The sequence below is a fragment of the Thunnus thynnus genome, chromosome 8, assembly GCF_963924715.1.
Source record: "Thunnus thynnus chromosome 8, fThuThy2.1, whole genome shotgun sequence".
Lineage (NCBI taxonomy): Eukaryota > Metazoa > Chordata > Actinopteri > Scombriformes > Scombridae > Thunnus > Thunnus thynnus.
Genome location: NC_089524.1, coordinates 11,866,196 through 11,883,930, shown reverse-complemented (window position 1 = coordinate 11,883,930; position 17,735 = coordinate 11,866,196). Strand labels below are relative to the sequence as shown.

The window sequence follows — 17,735 nt, the reverse complement described above, 5'->3', positions numbered from 1 at the left end:
TGGCAGTATATTTTGGAGCCTGGCTCATCTTTGAAGAAGTGTCTGTGTGAGTTTACTACAACTGATGCTAATTTCTCAGTACCTGAGTTATGTACATGATACCAAAACAACAGTGTTTTTTATTCCTTATTGTATTTTTTTATACAAAATCACTTCTTTTAGTTCTCAAATGTTGTTTAGCAACAAGCAGCTGTACGGGAACTTTGCCGACATAAAATAGTCTAGAATTGGATTTTTTTTAATAAAATTAAAATCAGGAACTATTTGAACTATTTGTAAACAAGATAATAAATCTTCCTGGAATGCCAGCTTTCAATATTTGACAGTTTGTAATACTTGGTGCTATAGATATGTTCTCGTATGCACCATAGAGTATTGAGGGTTGAGGATAATGTGGTTGGGTTGGAGCACTAAACAGTTAATTCTTGGTCTCTTTATTTAAGAAACAGTTGCATGGAAACATCCCTATAAAATATGCCAGTAAGTAAGAAGATAAGGCAACCTCTGATTAGCACCTTTCAACAACAAAGCAGTTCAAAGTGCTTGACTGTATGTAACATGTAAAAGAGCATTAAGACAAGATCTAAAAGAAACACAAAGCAATATAAAAAGACACATATAAATAAGACTTTTAAAAGAATGAAATAAATGAGAAGATAAAAATAAGCTAAAATGGAATAAAACACAAGAATAAAGATGTACAGCGCAGTGTAAAATGTTAATTTAATAAAATGCAATGGCAAAGAGAAATGTTTTAAGCCTCAATTTAAAATAAGTCATACAGTATTGTAAGTTTGATAATGATAATCCTCAATTTGTAGATTTCAGTGAATAAATTAAATGAACAAAACTTTAAGAGTATCAAAGACAAGGGGGCCCCTGTAGCTTAAGACGCCTACCATGAGATGCCTCCGCTGGTTTGAGTCCGGCTTGGGAACCTTTGTTGCATCTGCTCTCCTGTCGTCTGTCTACTGTAATACAGATATAAAAATGATAATGACCATTACTCATCCCATCCTGCTCTTAATTTTGAATCATGACTCAACCAGGGCTTGCGTCACAATTTGATTTACACCTGACTAACGAGCGTACTTTTAGCTTCCTGTATGTCCGTTTCCGTTGGTTTGGATTAATGGATGTCCTGACGATGCAGTGTTGATGTAACCGGGTCCAGAGCAGCCACGTCCACCCTGTACTCATTTGCCTTAAAGTTAGGGTGTATGTGTGTGTATGTGTGTGTGTGTGTGTGGTCTGTCATAGGCTACTTCTGGGGACAAATTTCAGACTTAAGACCAGTTAATTGGGGACTGCTTGCCCAATTGGGAACAAAAGTCGTGTCCTCAATTGGGGAAAAGTGGTTAAAGTTCAGGTTAGGGTAAGTCTCCAGGAAATCAGTGTAAGTCTATGTAATGTCCCCAAAAGTGACCATGATCTGATATATATGTATGTAGATCTTTATTGTACACCAAGGTGGAAAATTGTCTTTGGCTCAACAAACACAAGAAACAACAACATAAAGACGGACAAGCAGTTAGTAAAACAAACACATAGACAAGGTGACATTACATATTGAAAATACATGACTGATCCCTCTTTAAAAGCAGTTTGTGTGGCTTAAATCTCATCAGTCCCTTTGCAGAGTTAAGAACATTGATGGCACTTTTGATGAAGGATTTCTTAAATACAGTTTTAGTTGCCAGAGGGACTCTATAGTGCCTCCTGGAGCTCAAAGGCTCAAACTGGTTGAAGCAAGGATGGGAGCTATCTGCCAGGATACTCTTCGCCTTCTTCCTTGTCCTTTCTGTGAAAAGTTGAGTCAAGAGCTTTGGGGTTTGCTTGTCATTAACACAATCCAAAGGATTTCCTGAGTACAGGAGACAGACTCACTCACCTGTAACATTCACATCCATCAGTGCAGTGAGCCTGGGAGTTTGTCTTAACATATTTTCCTATACAGTGTGGAAGGGCTCTCAAATGTTTGTCCTGTCTGGATCAGAGTGGAATTTTTCCATATCCAACTCTTCCATTTATGGCTATACTCAGGAGGTCTCAGGAATTATAAACTCTACTGTGAGTAAGAAAAGGAAGCATGATTCAAATCCTATCTGTGAAGTTGTTGAAATGTAACTAGCAAATACTCGCTGCAGACTTCATGAAAACTTTGTTCTTCAAACACTGCAAATGTATAATTAACATTAGATATGATTCACCAAACTGATGCATCCAGAAAATCCAGATTAACTATGTTTTTGTTGCAATGTAATGAAGCCAGATAATCTGATAATAATCTGAATGTCCGAATAAAAACATTCATATTTAAATATTGTAAAATTAGGGGTCAAAATGAAGTACTGTATCAAATCAGAGACACTGATAAGAAAATAAAAGAAAGTTAAAAAAAAGAAATTGCCCCACGTACTGATAAATTATTACACTGATTGTGCTAGAATTCATTTTCAAGAATTTAAAATGTAAAATGCTGAAATTTTTCATTTAGTTTGATGCTTTGACTTTTGAATAAAAAGTAAATTATCACGCACATAAGCAACAATGACAATAGAATACATTAAAAATACGTATTCAATACAATTCATTTCAGTTGGATGGTTATTTATATGTTTGTATCAAAAAAGTGTTTTATATCAAAAATTACATCATAGAAAATTTGAACTACAGTTAATTATAAAACAGGAATTGGATAGTTTCTAAGGTGTCCTAACAGACATGACCATGAGACACTTTTACTGAATGTAAACGTTACAGCTACACTTATAGTATTGCTTAAAAAGTTATACAATATTTACATAAGAAATCTGCAATCAGTTGTCATTTCAATTAGTCGCTAAAAGCATTTCAGACAATATGAACTGACATTTGGAACGTGACGAATTATCCATTGCCCATAGATGTAAAATTATGTTTTATTTTATTTTCCATTTTTATGTCAGTCTTCTCTTGCATCATACTGAACACATAATTATCACAATGTGTTTTATTTTTATGCATATTAAGGAAACAAAAGTGTTCCAAGAAAGCACTGTACCCACTGTTCGCAGCCAAAGCACTGTATGTACTCATCACCTTGTACTTATGAAAGGAAAAGGAAGTAGTAAAGCCTGAGAACAGTTCATAGAACAGCTACTGTATGTGTTAAATGCACCATAAAAAAGGCAATGAATAGACTTAAAAGCTCAATATTTTAACTGAATTAGTCATAAAAACTGCAGCTTTCAGTCTAATTCATATCACATCTCTTACTTCTTATTTCTGACATGCAGTATTTTGGACTTCTAGTGACTGTCTGTGCAGATGTGATGATGTGTTTATGACTTGCTGGATGTGTGTATTGTCATCCGGCTTTCAGTAGAAAATAAATCTAAGAATAGCGTGATTCACTAGGAAACATAAATGTAGCTATTTCAAGAGTTTTCTGTTTATAGCAGACAATTGTGCTGCACAAAGTCTGTCTGGTTCTTTGGTGTATTTTTAATGCCAGAGAGACAAAGGAAACAATACAGTTAAGGTGTGCTCAGTTTTTTAAAAGTTTAATTCCATGATGAAGTAAAGATTTTCCAATATCTGTTTTCTTAACCACACAAAACTACAGTGAGTAACTCACAAGAGAACATATTTACACTGGTGTCATTAACATTTTTACAGGTACATTTTCACAGCAAATGTTTTTAACTCACAAATGAAACTTCTTTTTTTTTCCAAGTAGAGCTACATGAAGCATGCACAGAGCAGAACAACAAAAGATACGTCATTAATGTGGAGTCAGAGTATTTACAGGTTGTGTTTGGTGATGTGTGAAGTATGTCCAGAATTATATACATGTCCTTAAATTCTTTTAAAGGCAGAACGTTGATCACTGTGGCACAATACTGGTGCCTTGAATGATTACACTGTTGGTTCATTTCATCTCACCTGGAAGAGAAAACATTGATAATTATGATTAAATATCAGTGTAATTTATGTTGATACAGTTTACAGAAAGAAACATTTGAATAAGATGCAGAGAATAGACTTTTTTCATCATTGTTTCAAAATGAAAACATACATTAAAAGATGAAAGTTTGAGTGTTTTTTTCACACTCATAAACCCTTGAAATTTGAATCTCCTGATCTGTGCAGTCAACACAAAATCTGGCACTCACTGAAATAACACATTGTAAAAACAGTAATCTGAGACAGTAGGTATTTATTCTAATATAAAGTTTACCGTTGGAGTTTTTCTGAGGACGGGTGCTCCAATAGAAGGATAGTTGGCCACAGTTTGTCTGTTCAGCTGTGGCGCCGTCTGTAAGCCAGGAGTTTTAGGGGCACCAAACTGAAAAAACATAATATTAATTAACAAGTTGCACACATTTACACAGCTTCTTCTGACACCTACACCGCCAGTAATAACCATTAACAAAATGGGGACATTTTGTGAACTTCTGAGCTCCTAAAAATTGTTTCCCTTTGTTATCTTCCCTGCCCATCCTTCCTGCTGCTGCTGCCCTCAGATTCCTCTTTTCTGCTGAGTCCACACGCAACACCTTGCCTCTACCCTGATGTTCATGTAATCAGTGGAGTACATCTCATTTAAGGGCGGAGTTGTAGATGGTACTCTTGTGAATATGCTCAGAAAACCTAGCACAAGATATTTACAAGTAGGATTTTATCATTTTTAACCTGTAAATTGCCTTGACTGACTTAGAGAATAAAGAAATAGGTGCAAGATGCTGAGACCCAAGCAGACTTGATTCCTGCTTTACTAGGGCACAAAAATGATTATCTGTCCCCAGTGAATGAAGTTTTAAAACCTTTTATGGGCACTGCCTTCCCTGATTTCCTCTCATACATATGCACAGAACAAATGACGGGTCTTCTGTATGTATTTTACCTTACAGTTGGGCTGAGAAGAGAGCATGTCATTCAGGGTCTGCAGCTCTTTCACTTTCAGGGCCAAACTGTCTTCCTGCAGTTTCTTCTGTTCTCTCAGTCGATTCTTCTCCATCAGTAATGTCTCCATCTGAACAAAATATACATGTCTTATTTTAAAGGGAAAACAGTGTAAAAGATGATAGAAATTGTAATAAAAATAGTCATATAAATAAAGTAAAATACTAGTCATGCTTTTAAAACCAGATGCTGAGAAAATCAGCTTCTCACTCTTGTTTTCCAACCTCACAGATATATATTTATGTACTGTCACATATCCGTGAACACACATATACTCTACCTGCTCATCATGAGTCTTTTGCTTTTGCTGTAGCTGCAAGTCGGCGTCGGCGACTGTCTTACTGCGACTGAGTTCACACTGCTTCAGTTCGGCGGTCAAGTGTGAGGTTTGCACTATCAGGCGACTTGACAGGCCTTGGATCTCGGACACCTGGAAGAAGAAAATCAGTTTTTTTTAAATAAATGTGATGTACTTCTCATCTGATGTCATGTTGTTCCTTTTAAATTTCTGCTTTTCTAAAAAAAAAATTGCAGCAGAAAGAAGCAGGCGTGTTGGCTGAGTGCGGTATCAAGAGAGTCCCTCAGAGATAATGTGCTGTGATTGAAGAACGTGTCACACTCTACAGCACCAAATATGTTTCCAGATGGTGCCTTTACATAATTGTACCTGTTTTTGTTTACGATGTGTCTATTTCTATCCGAATGTCAACAATGTGAGTGTTTGTTAATGTTCATTTTCCTTGACATCACGCTGCAGTACATGCCATACAGCTGATGTAAGAATGAAATCTATACTGAATGTCTCCTTGAGGGAAGGAAACTATACGTTAATGTTGCTCTAAATAAACTATACAGAGCCTGTGACATTAAATGATTGCTAATTATGTTTTCCAAAGTATGCAGCTGAATCAGTGGAACGCATCCACAAAGTAGAACGATAAGTTTGATAAATTTGAATGTTAAAATGGTGAGAAAATGCAAATTTACATACAGTATATTTATACTTATTAGTTTAATGCATTCCATGATCTTTCCACATTTACGTTATCATGTAACTTTGTGGTCACAAGAAGCCGCTTATGAATATATGTAATCAATGATATATACAATTTTACCAGGGAGCCAATAAGATCCCAGCACTACCATATTCTTAAGAAACTATATATTTTAAGTTTTGATCATCTCATTAAATTTGCTGATATTAAACTAAAAAAAAACCCCAAAATCCCTAATCCCAAAATAACCGTGCTGAGGTGCTCAGTGATGTGGTGGCACCTCTCAGGGTTTCTGGCTCAGTAACTCAGGGTGCGGTTATGGGGAACTGTAAAGTTCATCTTTTTCTTTTTGGGGGATCAATACATGGAACTTTACCCACAGAACTCAAAACGAAGCATGAATGGAGTCATTTTAAACTCAGTTGAGTTGATTCATTTGTTTTTGGAAAAGTTGAGTTTGAATTTTGTCAAACAATACATTCCAGCACTAAAACAAACTATTTTTGTCTCCTCACTCAGAGTTGTATCCAAATGAAATATTGCTTTTCAGAGTAACATAACATATTTGCTGAGGATATGTCTTTTTGTTGTCCTGCACATTGCTGCTGTGTCAGCAGAGCCACATGCTTCACCTCTGCTTTGACCCTGAGTTCATCCCTCATAGGACATCTGTCTCTTTAGCTAGATTCATCACGAATGATGCAGCGGATAGACTTCCTCCCTTGAGAAACTGATTTCCCATCCAAATTGTTCTTGGAATATTCCATCAACATCAAGAATTTAAAGGAAGGTTGGCTAGACAGGACTGAGAACAGATTCTGTTAATTGTAGTTCCTATTAATGCAAGTTATTTTGCATTAATTGTGATATTAAAAATTAGAGAGTAGAGTTATTTCATGCATTTAAAAGCATCACACATCTACTAAAATCACAAAATATGCTGCATGAACGCACCTTGTTGCCGACGTTGTCTAAGTACATCTGAAACTTATTCTCCACGTCTCTGGACAGGTTAGTGCAGCTGTTTTTTATCTTCTCCATTTGCTCCTGCTGGCGCTCACAGGTGAGGTGAAAGGTCAGCTGGTGGGGAAACAGGTTATTGATCTTGTTCAGGAAATCCCTGGTCACCGTTTGGATCCCGTCCAAAGACTGAGCAAAGTCCTCTTTGCATTTCCTAATTAAAAAAATGAAGCCTTTAATGTCTTTATTCCTATAATGTTTCATAGTCAGTTAGTCGCGCAAAGCAGAGAAGACAAACACACAGTACCTGGAGTAGGTGGTGAGCTGCTCCTTCAGCATGGTGTTATCCCTGCGCAGGGTGATGGTATCCTGGTGATATGTGTCTCTGTCTTTGAGGGCACTGTCTCTCTCATGCATCAGATACTGAACCGTCTGGCTGAAATTTGCCTCAATGAGATTTATCATAGCTTTCTGCTGGCTGTTGAGGCTCTGCAAGGTCTTCAATTCATCTGGAGAGTTCAGAGAAAAACAGAAAAACGTTAAATGGACAGTTATACTTTTATCAACAGTTATTTTCTGTGGGGTTTTTTTAATATTAACTTAATCTGAATACTAATTTGATCATTTTATTCATTTTGCAGCACTCTTAACCACGAAAACGTGTTAATTGTAGCTAGGTGCAAGGAGTAATTCAACAATGTTTAAACAATATTTTAGCATTAGACTTGGTATAGGATAGGAGTACATACTGCCAGAAGGGGCCAGGGCAGGAGACAGCATTGGAGTGGTGGGACACCGCATCATCGTGCTACGTGTTGTTGCAATCTGCCTTTCATAGATAGCCTATGAAGGAAAAAAAAACAGGATGATTAGAGATTTGTAGAGTTTATTGAATTACCATGGTAAAAAAAAAACTATAACAATGCCAGAAGAAATATTCATGTTGTATAATTTTCAAAATGAACACATTGTAAAAAACTTGATTGTTGAAAAGAGAATTTATGATCTGCTTGTAAGTACATCCTTGCAAAAACCTGGTATTAACTTTTGTTAAGGATATCTTTCAATAGATGCACACATCCAACCAATATTCCACATTAATCAAGTCCTTTACTTACTAATTTGCTTTTTAATTGATGCTCTGTGTTGTTGGCATCAGTCTTAAACTTCTCCATCTCTTTCTCCAGAGCAGTTTTCTCAGCTGTGCGAGCTCCCAGCTGAGCTCCCAGCTCCCCTTTCTCCTTCCTCAGCTGGACGTTGTTCTCGCTCAGCCTGTTGAAGTTCAGCTCCAGCTCCTTCATAACAACAAATCATTCAGCATCATCAGATTCACTGCATTTCACAGCTCTGAATGCGTTATCATAACTGTGAAATGAAAAGGTAAAATGCGTTATGTGTGGTTGATTCTGCAGCACTGAAGAGTTTGATCAAAAGCCGCTGCAGAAAGCCCACTTAAGTCTCTTAAAGTCCCCTTCCACCAAAAAAAAATGTTTTTGCTTATTCTTACTTCACTCAGACATACATGATATTTTAAGAATTTTGGACTGCGTAATCAAACTTTTTGTAGAGAAGCTATATCAGACACAAGTTACTTCAATCAGAATATTTTTATTTATTTACAGGTTTTCTGAGTAGGAACAAATCACTGACCTTCAATCTCTTCTCCTCTGCAGACTTCTCGGGCTGTCCATAGATGAGGAAGAGCACCAGGCTGACGATGATGAGGGACTGGATCAGAGAAGAAAAGAAGAAGACGATCCTCATGTAGTAGCCGCAGCTTTTCCCTTTAGGCCTATGCAGAGGCTCCCTTCCCTCCAGGCCAAACTTGGCCCGGGAGTAGCTGGAGCTGTACATGGCTGTTGGGGGTGAAATGTTGGCAGCTGGTTTGGAAGATCTAAACAGGAATTATTTTAGCTGCCAAAATCCACAGGGTTTTCCCTCTGATGTGTTTTTCTCTGCAGAACAGGTGCTGAAGCTTCAAGTTGATGCCTGTTGAGCTGAAATGGACGAAGAACCTGAGGTTGGATGATCACTTCACTGTCTTCTACAGCTCTGCCAAACAAGTCAGGCATACAGGCAGAAATGGCATGTATGGATGGATGTAAACAATGACCCTTAGGTGTGTTAAGGGGCCATGTTTATAAATGCTGCAGGACGCACACTTCCAGTCCATCCTGGCCCAGCCCTCACCTCACCTCCCTCTCCTCTCCTCCCTCATTGACCTCTGTCACAGTTACAGCCTCCAGCTGCACCGCTGCTCATATTGTCAAAAATTTTCCAAGTGGACGGAAAAACAGATTGTTTGGGGGGGGGGGGGATTTCATAAACATTACTGTAGTTACGCCTTAAGCCTCAAATTCATGTGCTATGAGTCACTAGACAAGGCAAGCACTGCAACATATTTGTGATTAATGTGCTGCGCACGGCACATAATAAAAATCAATATAGTATAACCAAACAGTGAGCAGATTGACACTTATTTTACTGCTTAGTCTGCACACAGAGGTGGAAGTACTTGTATCATTTATTTAAGTTAAAGTAGTAATACCACAATGTAAAAATACTCCATGTTAAAAGTCCTGCATTCAAAACTGTTACTTAAGTAAAGGTACATACTAAATACTTTTAAGTATCAAAATAACTTATTATGCGCTATATTATTGAGTTATGGATGCATTGACATGTAAGCAGGATTTGAATGTTGTAGCTGCTCAAGATGGAGCAAATTTGAACTACTTTATGCTGATACACTTTTGGTCAAGCCTGGATTACCAACTGGGCAACTGCTTCGGGTCTCCAGACTTCCAGCTGCCCCAGGTGTAAGGTCTGCCATTGGTTGCATGTAATTTAACTGTAAATTTGTTCAAGACTTTGCACCACTTAAGTACAGGATCACCTAAGGTGAGTTATGCATACTACCCAATTATGGTGGCCCTGGTTTTATGAGTCTGTGTCAAAATCTGGTTTTAAGACTTAATTTTAGTTTATATTGTGCTCACATGGGGCCAGGTAGTACTCCAGTATAGGAGGGGGGGGTAACAGAGCCCCCAAAACAAATAGGGCCCCTGGCAGGTCAATCCAGACAGGCTGTTGGGTATTTTAACGTATAATAATGGATCACATTTTTTCAGTAATCATTCCTTTTATATCTAAACTCTTAATCTGCAAAATAATTATAATTGTAGTGGAGTAAAAAGTACAATTATACCCTCTGAAATGAAGAAGTATAAAGTAGCATCAAATGTAAATGCTCAAGGAAAGTACAAGTATCTCGAAAATACAGTCTTTGAGTGAATGTGCTTTGTTATATTCCACCACAGTCTGCACAATATGAAAGACAGTGCAACAGATAAATATAGATACTGCAGACTGTCACAGAATACCTGATCACATTCCTCCATCTAGTAGGTGAACAAAGTAAACCATGTAAGGAGAAAAAGCAGAAAATAACACGCAAAACAAAAAATTTCCACCATATCCTGTCCCGAGCAGGCACGGAAAGGAGTCATGGCAGTGGAGGAGTGAAAGAATGAAAACAATAGGGACCTGTCATTCTTCAGGGATGAGGGAATAACAAATTCTCCCTGCAAGCACAGACACACTGGATCCCCCCACACTGTTATCTGCAGTGATGACGTGAGGAACAGACGACTCTGCTGGGGAAGGGTGTGAAAGGGGAAAGGTCCTCTGGGCCCAGGGTTTTCCTGCTCCCTATTGTCTCCCTGACAACCTGTCCTCACCGGAAAAAAACTAATTTATGAAGGCGTGTAAGAGTGACAGAAAATGAGTGACTATCAGGAGGCAGGACAGACATCGGATCAACTTCTGAACAAAAACAGGAAACCTAACGGTTAAAGACCAAGATAAAAACACTTCTTAAGATAACTGACCAGACAAATTCATCGTAAAGGAAAATATATCTTTACAACTCAAGTAATATTTGTGCCATAAGAGATAACATTTACAATAACTGCTTAATCATGCTGTCATACAGATTCAGCAATATTAGAGTGATTATGAAGCTTGAGAGTAACGACATCTGTAGTTTAGCATTACAAAAAAAGTTTAACATTGATGAAAGCATAAGAAAAGCCTTAAAAGCATTAAAGAAAAGCCTGTTTAGGACACAAAAATGTAGTGGCTTTATAAATATGCAACTTCTTTCTAACTCCATTTCTTCGACAAGGACTTTGCGTTCAGAATCAGCTTCATTTCTAGAGGCAATCTGCTGCCATCTCGTGACAAGAACGTAGAAAGCACAGACACAAAATTCAACATCTGAAGATGAAAAAATAGGATTAAACATGTTTTTTTTTTTTATGTCCAGAAACAGCTTCAGAAAGCTCATCTGTACAGTGTGTTTCAAGTGCAGCTAGACTGGCAGTACGAGGGGCCTTTTTCACAATCGAAGCATCAACGCTACAGAGATCATTGTCAAGGAAAAAAAATGGATCAAATCAGGTCACAACTACATTACGGTACATTCTGTCATTGTCTGTGTAATATACACTAGTGACAAATGAACAAATGAATAAATGCAACCCCTTATAAAATAAAAAAAATACATTAAAACAGGCAGCAAAGGTGGAAATTACCAACTAAAAGGAAAGGCAATATTACAGAAAATATGAGCAACGTGATACAGTACAATATATTCCAGTTCATTACTTCAAAGTCTCAAAAAACCTGCTATGGAAAATTATTACAGGTATTGCAGCTTGTTTACACTGATTTCACCCTTTAAGACTTACAGACATCAGTGTGGTCTAAGATCTGAGAGAGAAACAAATGTTTAGAGAGTAAGGTCGCTAAAGTGTTGCTTTTTATTTTTTTTCCCTCCTCATCTCCTTCTTCTCTACCATCGCTCAGGTCTGACATCTACTTCATCACTACATCATCCACAAGAGCAACTTTAAAGCTAAAAATAAGATAATTAAATCATTATCTCAGCCTCAAACAATTAATCCCTCAATCATTCTCTTGTTGAAACACAGAGACTGTGTTAATATCAGCCTGTATAAACCATCTTGTTTCTTAAGAACATGTCTTGGTTTTCCCAAATAATCTTAAACCCATTATTTTTGTGCCATAGCAAGTTAATGGAAAAACCCTCAGAGATAAGTTATATTTGGGAAACCCCAGTCCTTTTATGTTGAACTACAGTGTGTGTGCATTTCCCATAGAAGCAGGGCTTTAATGAGAGAGTCCCATTCTAGACAGTAGCCTCGATGTCCTGGGGGTCCTCCCCCTCCAGGAGGCTGTAAGATGCATGGCTCTGGAAAGGTCTCTGCAAAGGGTGAGCCAAGAGTTTGGCCATGCAGTTGTGCAGCTCGATGGCGGGTCCACTCAGGGAAACCTCATAGCGATAACACATGCCCTTTGAGTCGAGGTTGCAGAAAGAGGTGTAGTTCTCCTGGAGACGGAGAACATGTCACATAGTTTAAACGCAGCAGTAGGGAAATATCTGATTTATATCATTGTGTATTATGTTTAAACAGATTTTCACATCTCTCCACACTCTGCATGTTTGGTAGGATGGATAGAAGTACTTGATCATTCTCGCTTCATCAGCTTGTCCACTCACCCTCCAGCTCGTCTCATCCCCCTGATCCTCCACACCGTTATGGAGGTAGACAACGTCAAAGAAAAAGTAAGGAGATTGAAGCATTTTCTGGGGGAGCAGGACACAAGAACAAGAAACAATTTCACTTCAAAGTACGGTTACAACACTGCTAAAAGCATCCAAAAACATACAAAACAAAACTTACAGGAGGGAAATTTACACATTAAAAAAGAACAGATGTTGAAACTAAAATACAGACAGAAAGAACGATATCTCAGCAGCATCATACTTACACCGACAGCCTCAGAAGGGTTGAACTGTAGTTGTCCTGCGTGACGGCTGTAGATTAGCACAGTCCGCACCACGTATGGAGGTGGGATGGTCTGAACATTCTCCATCAACGGCAGCTCGATCTTCTGACGACTGCAAAGGCAACAGAAGAAGAGATTACCTCCACGTCACTTCCACGTTCTTTAAGAAACCAAACATGATGTTTGTAGTCAGACAGTACTTACATTACATTTAGAAGATCTTCCAGGTCTACAGAGGAAAGTTAAGGCTAAAACTTATTGTATTGTCTTATGTATCACTTCATAGTAGGGAATTTTATTTTCATTGTTTCGTTTTTAATGAAAGGATACTAAAGGACTCGCACACATTGGTCTCCAGGTCATACAGACAGCTGCACAGCTCCCTGGGGTCCGACGTGAAGCCTGACAGCTGAGACACAAACACGTGTATAAGAAGAAGTAAAAGAAGAAGAGATAATATTCCAGCAAAGTGGAAAAACATCTTGTATAGACATGTTATAAGGGAACTGACTGCCAGTGTTTTTTTTAGACCACAGCACCCCTTCAAAGGAAATATTATTATATTATATTAGGCTATATTATATAAATATTAAGTTAAATAATATAGGCTTGTTCTCAATCACTCAGAGTAAAAGTCAACAAGTGCTGTTAAGATTCACAGATAAATCATTTTACTTAAAATAAACAATTAAATATGTTAAATGTATTTCTTTTTAAAATGAGTTTACATTTAAGGCTACAGGCATTCTGATGGGACATGTGAGCTGTTGATGTGGTGAGAGAGAACGACCTGCAGGTCTGACTCCATTGACAAGACCGCTCTTGTCTTGTTTTCATGTTTACCAGCGATGAGAGAGCCGCATAACACAAATATGAACTTTGGGAATGTTTAATACCACAGTGAACGTGGACAATGATGAATATCCTGTCTTCCATGAGCAGCCAAAACCTGCCCACTAAACTGTTAGCTGAGTTGTTTTGTCGGTCGGCTCAGATTCAGTCATCTCTGTGTTGAAAGCTGAGATATTTCAGCATTTCTTTGAGCTCTGTTTACTGTCTCAAATCTTTCCATCACTGCTCTGACACTCACTTATTTCCTAAGCTCCTGCAAAACTCCCAAGCCGGAAAGTGTGTTGTTTGTCTACCATCAAGACCAGCAACAGTGAGTTGTCATGTCAGCTTTTAATATGGTGATTTAGATATTTATTGCTTACTTATTCTGTTTTGTTCAAAAACGTGACATAAAACATAGATAGTGTAAATGTTTTTTTTAATGTAGTGAAACGTTATCAAACGCACAATAGATGAATAACAATATGATTAATCTCGCGGCACCCCTGGCCCATCCTCATGGCACCTCAGGATGCCGCAGCACCCACTTTGGGAACCACTAGGACCCTAGACTCTTTTAAAACCCTTTCTATTCAGAAGGCTTTTTCATCTTAAATCTTGTTATTTTCTTTATCTTGTGTGTTGTATGTTTTTAATGCTGTAGCATGTAGCACTTGGAGATTCACCATGAATGAAAAATGCAGTACAAATTAAATTTATTAGTATTATATTTAAGAGCAGATTAAAAGACTCCTTAACTCACCCACAGAGCATCATCATTGACTACCACCAGGGCAAACTCATGGCGTTTGTCAATCTTGTGTTTAGTTCTGACGAACATCTCGATCATCTTCTGGGATATGTTCAGGGCATTTGTTTTAGACCTGAGAGGAAAGACGTTCAAATTAGGCAACAATCACAGATATGGCACACTATCACTGGGAATGAAGGTTTACTATATAGTAGTTTACCCATTAAAAGACTCCAACTTGGGTAAAGACATCTCTTCAGAAAGGTCTAAGCAGATTATCTAATAGGAGGAAGAAAACACCAGATAATACAAACTTAGTGGTGAGAATAAGTCTTGATTTTCATGTGAAACTTGTCAGAGCTGTAATGTGAGCCTACCACTTTCTCGGGGCAGTTGACGCGGGGAACTCGGAGCTGGTACTCTGCTGGTGGGGGGACCGGGGTTGTCAGTGTGGGCTGCTGTTGTGTGGGCTTCGGCCTCTCTTTGGCTGCAACAGCAGTAGTAGATAGTGGCATTGAGACACTGGCTGCAGCTGTTGCCGCTACAGCAGCGGGTGCTACAGTCTGAGCGGCCGCTGTGGAGACGGTCGTGGTGGTGGAACTCGGAGGACTATCGCTGGTCGAGGCCTCGCCCTCCCCCTCCACACGACTGCCCACAGCAGGCTGAGATATGTTGGGATTGCTGTTGCCTCCGAGGCTCCCTGTGCTGCTGCGACGGTCCTCAGCACCTTCAGGGTTGGAGCGTGTCCGTGGTCGCAGCTCCACCAGGCGCTCCTCTCCATCTGCTGGGCCAGGCTCAGGTGTCTCCATGGATACACAGGATTAGAGCTGCAACAATTAGTTGATTAATCAATTAGTCAATCAAAAGAAAGTTAATTGGTAACAATTTTGATAATCGAATAATCATTTTAAGCAAAAATTCACTGGTTCCAGTTTCCTAAATGTGAATATCTTCTGGTTTTCATAATCCTCTATAAACTGATTATCTTTGGGTTTTGGACTGTTGGTCGGACAACACAAGACATTTTGAAGAGTAACCAGAGGTTCTGGGAACTTGGGATGGATATTTGCTGACACTTTATAGACAACACAAATAATCAATGAATCGAGAAACTATTTGGTAGATTAATCGATAAAGAAAATAACTGCTAGCTACAGCCCTACACAGAATGCTGAAAGTGGAAGTGATGAGTTTAACTGGATGGCTACTGGTTAGATAGTTTAGCCATGCAGAGAGAGTTTATTAACACTTTTTTAAATGATAGTACATTTAATTATTTCATGGTGGTGGGCATCTACTGACATCAATACAATTAAAATGTAATGTGTGGTCCCATTTTTCCACCTGTAAGATACTTTTTGTAAGATACCTGCAACAACTACAAATGCAAGTTTATACATCCTAAAACATTTCATAAAAAGCTATGTTTAAATTAAAAGAAAACTTATGGTCCTGAACCTGCAATGGGCACAAGAGAGCAGTAAAGATCTCAGAAATAAATCACCCACATCACTGAAAACAATGGCTTTATATTGTCTCCATGTTGAAAAGGGTTAGGGTTAGTTATGTGTTAAAGGACAGGTTCATAATTTTTCAAGTCTGTCTTAAAATAACAGTCAGATGCCCAAATGGACATTGAAATAGGTTTTTCTTGCCATCATCATTCCTCCTGTTCATACTGACCATTAGAAGATCCCTTCATAATGCACTTACAATGTAAGTGAAGGGAGACAAAATCCATAAGCCTCCTTCTGTGCAAAAATGTATTTAAAAGTTTATCTGAAGCTAATATGAAGCTCCAGCCATCCAAATGAGTCAAATCAAGCAGATATCTTTCAATGTTACAGTCTTTTTAGTGCAAAAGTGCCTCTTTTTGTTACTATACTTCCACCGCAGCTCAACAAGGAAACACTGTATGAGGAAACACAAGGAGGGAATTTGATGCTAAAAAGACTGTAAATGTGGCAGATATCCGCTTGATCTGACTAACTCAGACTGCTGAAGCCTCATATAAGCTTCAGAAAAACTTTTAAATGCATTCTTGCAAAAAATAACTGTGTGGACAAACTGTGGATTTTGGCCCCCATCACTTACATTGAAAAAGCATTTAAAGAGGATCTTTTAATAGCCAATATGAACAGGTTGAATGATTGAAGCGAGGAAAACCTGTTTCAGTGTTCATTTGGGCACCTGACTGTTGTTTGGGGACAGACTTGAAAAACTATGAATCTGTCCTTTAATATAGAGAGCACAACAAAATATGAAAACACTTAATGAAGCTGCGTTTCTGTCTGTATATAGATACAAAGTGCAGCGTGTAGCTGGCTAGCATAACAAAATCTGTGGTGTTTTAGCTTTACATAATAGATAATTTATATAAAAATGTGTCAATTCCTAATCAGGCAGGTATTACCATGTTAGGTTTGATGACAGCGCAGTAGCAAGCTGAGTTGTTAGCATTAGCAAGCTTTAGCATAATTTACACCAAAACAGACGAATAGTTACGAATTAAGTGTTTTATGTTTAGATGAAAAAGGAGACTTACGTGATTTATAGCTACGAGGATTTCAATATCGTAAAACTCATTGAGAGTTTGCAGAATATATATCGACGAGCTAGCGTTTGTTTAGAACGGACAACTTCCTTACAGGAAATGACCGAATCCGGAACTACACGGTCTCTTGGCATTATGGGTAATGTAGTTTATGGTCAAAGTAAATATTTTTCTGCCTCATCCTCCTCTTCTAGAGATTGTAGTGGCTATTGCAATTGTAGAAGCAGCAGTAGTGGCTGTAGCAATATGAGTAGATATAAAAAATAAAGTCATTCATGAATAATACTTATTCATTTTGTGAATCAGGTCTAAAGAAGTGATTTATTTAACTTTTTAACTTTTTTTTTTCAGGCAGCAAATTATTGGTTGCTGTCACTGTTTTCCCTGATACATAGATACTGTCATCAGGATGAGAGAAAAATGGTGTGTCAGTATATCACTAGAACAAAAACACATCCCTACACTGCAAAGAAAATATCTGATCTTGCGCAGGTCATGTTTGGTTTTGTTGATCACCTGATTAGGACCAGCTCCATGACTTAATGTATGTAAATTAATTCAGCAGTAATGATCTAATCTTTGCAGCAGACACAGAGATAGAAAAAAAACCCCATCCTTCAACATGTCTGTTAAGTCACGTAATGCTCCAAATTGATTATGACTTCATGCATTTTTCTAATTACATAACGTCATACTATACTTGAAGCTTTTTTTCTTTCTTTTTTTGTATCCAGAGTTCAAATCACTGGTCATAGTCTACTATTAAAAAAGCATGGAAGCTAACTTTGGACAAAACAGGAAAGGACACAAAGTGACAGGGAAT

General features: G+C 38.1%; 2 protein-coding genes across 3 annotated transcripts; both read right to left on the bottom strand.

Annotated features, from left to right (window-relative positions):
- Positions 1 to 3,518: 3,518 nt before the first annotated feature.
- On the bottom strand, positions 3,519 to 9,077 carry plvapb (plasmalemma vesicle associated protein b). Of its 2 annotated transcripts, none has more exons than XM_067596519.1 (9): positions 8,553 to 9,077; positions 8,021 to 8,197; positions 7,652 to 7,745; positions 7,210 to 7,411; positions 6,897 to 7,116; positions 5,228 to 5,377; positions 4,889 to 5,017; positions 4,223 to 4,300; positions 3,519 to 3,927 (listed from the first exon to the last, which is right to left on the bottom strand). In XM_067596519.1, exons 1-9 carry the CDS (start codon positions 8,754 to 8,756, stop codon positions 3,919 to 3,921), a joined length of 1,263 nt encoding a protein of 420 aa, XP_067452620.1. In that variant the 5' UTR covers positions 8,757 to 9,077; the 3' UTR covers positions 3,519 to 3,918. The 2 variants fall into 2 exon arrangements, with proteins under 2 accessions (XP_067452620.1, XP_067452619.1); XM_067596518.1 differs by having other exon boundaries at positions 4,223 to 4,330; positions 8,553 to 9,072.
- A 1,730-nt stretch (positions 9,078 to 10,807) lies between these two features.
- On the bottom strand, positions 10,808 to 17,035 carry babam1 (BRISC and BRCA1 A complex member 1). The gene is made up of 9 exons (XM_067596521.1): positions 16,904 to 17,035; positions 14,736 to 15,185; positions 14,579 to 14,637; positions 14,371 to 14,491; positions 13,107 to 13,185; positions 12,981 to 13,005; positions 12,759 to 12,888; positions 12,487 to 12,573; positions 10,808 to 12,315 (listed from the first exon to the last, which is right to left on the bottom strand). The coding sequence occupies exons 2-9, from the start codon at positions 15,165 to 15,167 to the stop codon at positions 12,115 to 12,117; spliced, it is 1,134 nt and encodes a 377-aa protein (XP_067452622.1). The 5' UTR covers positions 15,168 to 15,185; positions 16,904 to 17,035; the 3' UTR covers positions 10,808 to 12,114.
- Between the last annotated feature and the right edge of the window lie 700 nt (positions 17,036 to 17,735).

Excerpts from the sequence above, each read along its gene's own strand:
- plvapb (XM_067596518.1), bottom strand. The coding sequence starts at position 8,756 with ATGTACAGCTCCAGCTACTCCCGGGCCAAGTTTGGCCTGGAGGGAAGG. Across the intron at positions 5,018-5,227 it reads AAAAGACTCATGATGAGCAG|ATGGAGACATTACTGATGGA; the intron begins GTAGAGTATATG and ends TATTTTGTTCAG. Across the intron at positions 4,331-4,888 it reads CTTCTCAGCCCAACTGTAAG|TTTGGTGCCCCTAAAACTCC; the intron begins GTAAAATACATA and ends ATGTTTTTTCAG.
- babam1 (XM_067596521.1), bottom strand. The coding sequence starts at position 15,167 with ATGGAGACACCTGAGCCTGGCCCAGCAGATGGAGAGGAGCGCCTGGTG. Across the intron at positions 12,889-12,980 it reads GAAGATCTTCTAAATGTAAT|TCGTCAGAAGATCGAGCTGC; the intron begins GTAAGTACTGTC and ends TTGCCTTTGCAG. Across the intron at positions 12,574-12,758 it reads ACCCTTCTGAGGCTGTCGGT|AAAATGCTTCAATCTCCTTA; the intron begins GTAAGTATGATG and ends CTGCTCCCCCAG.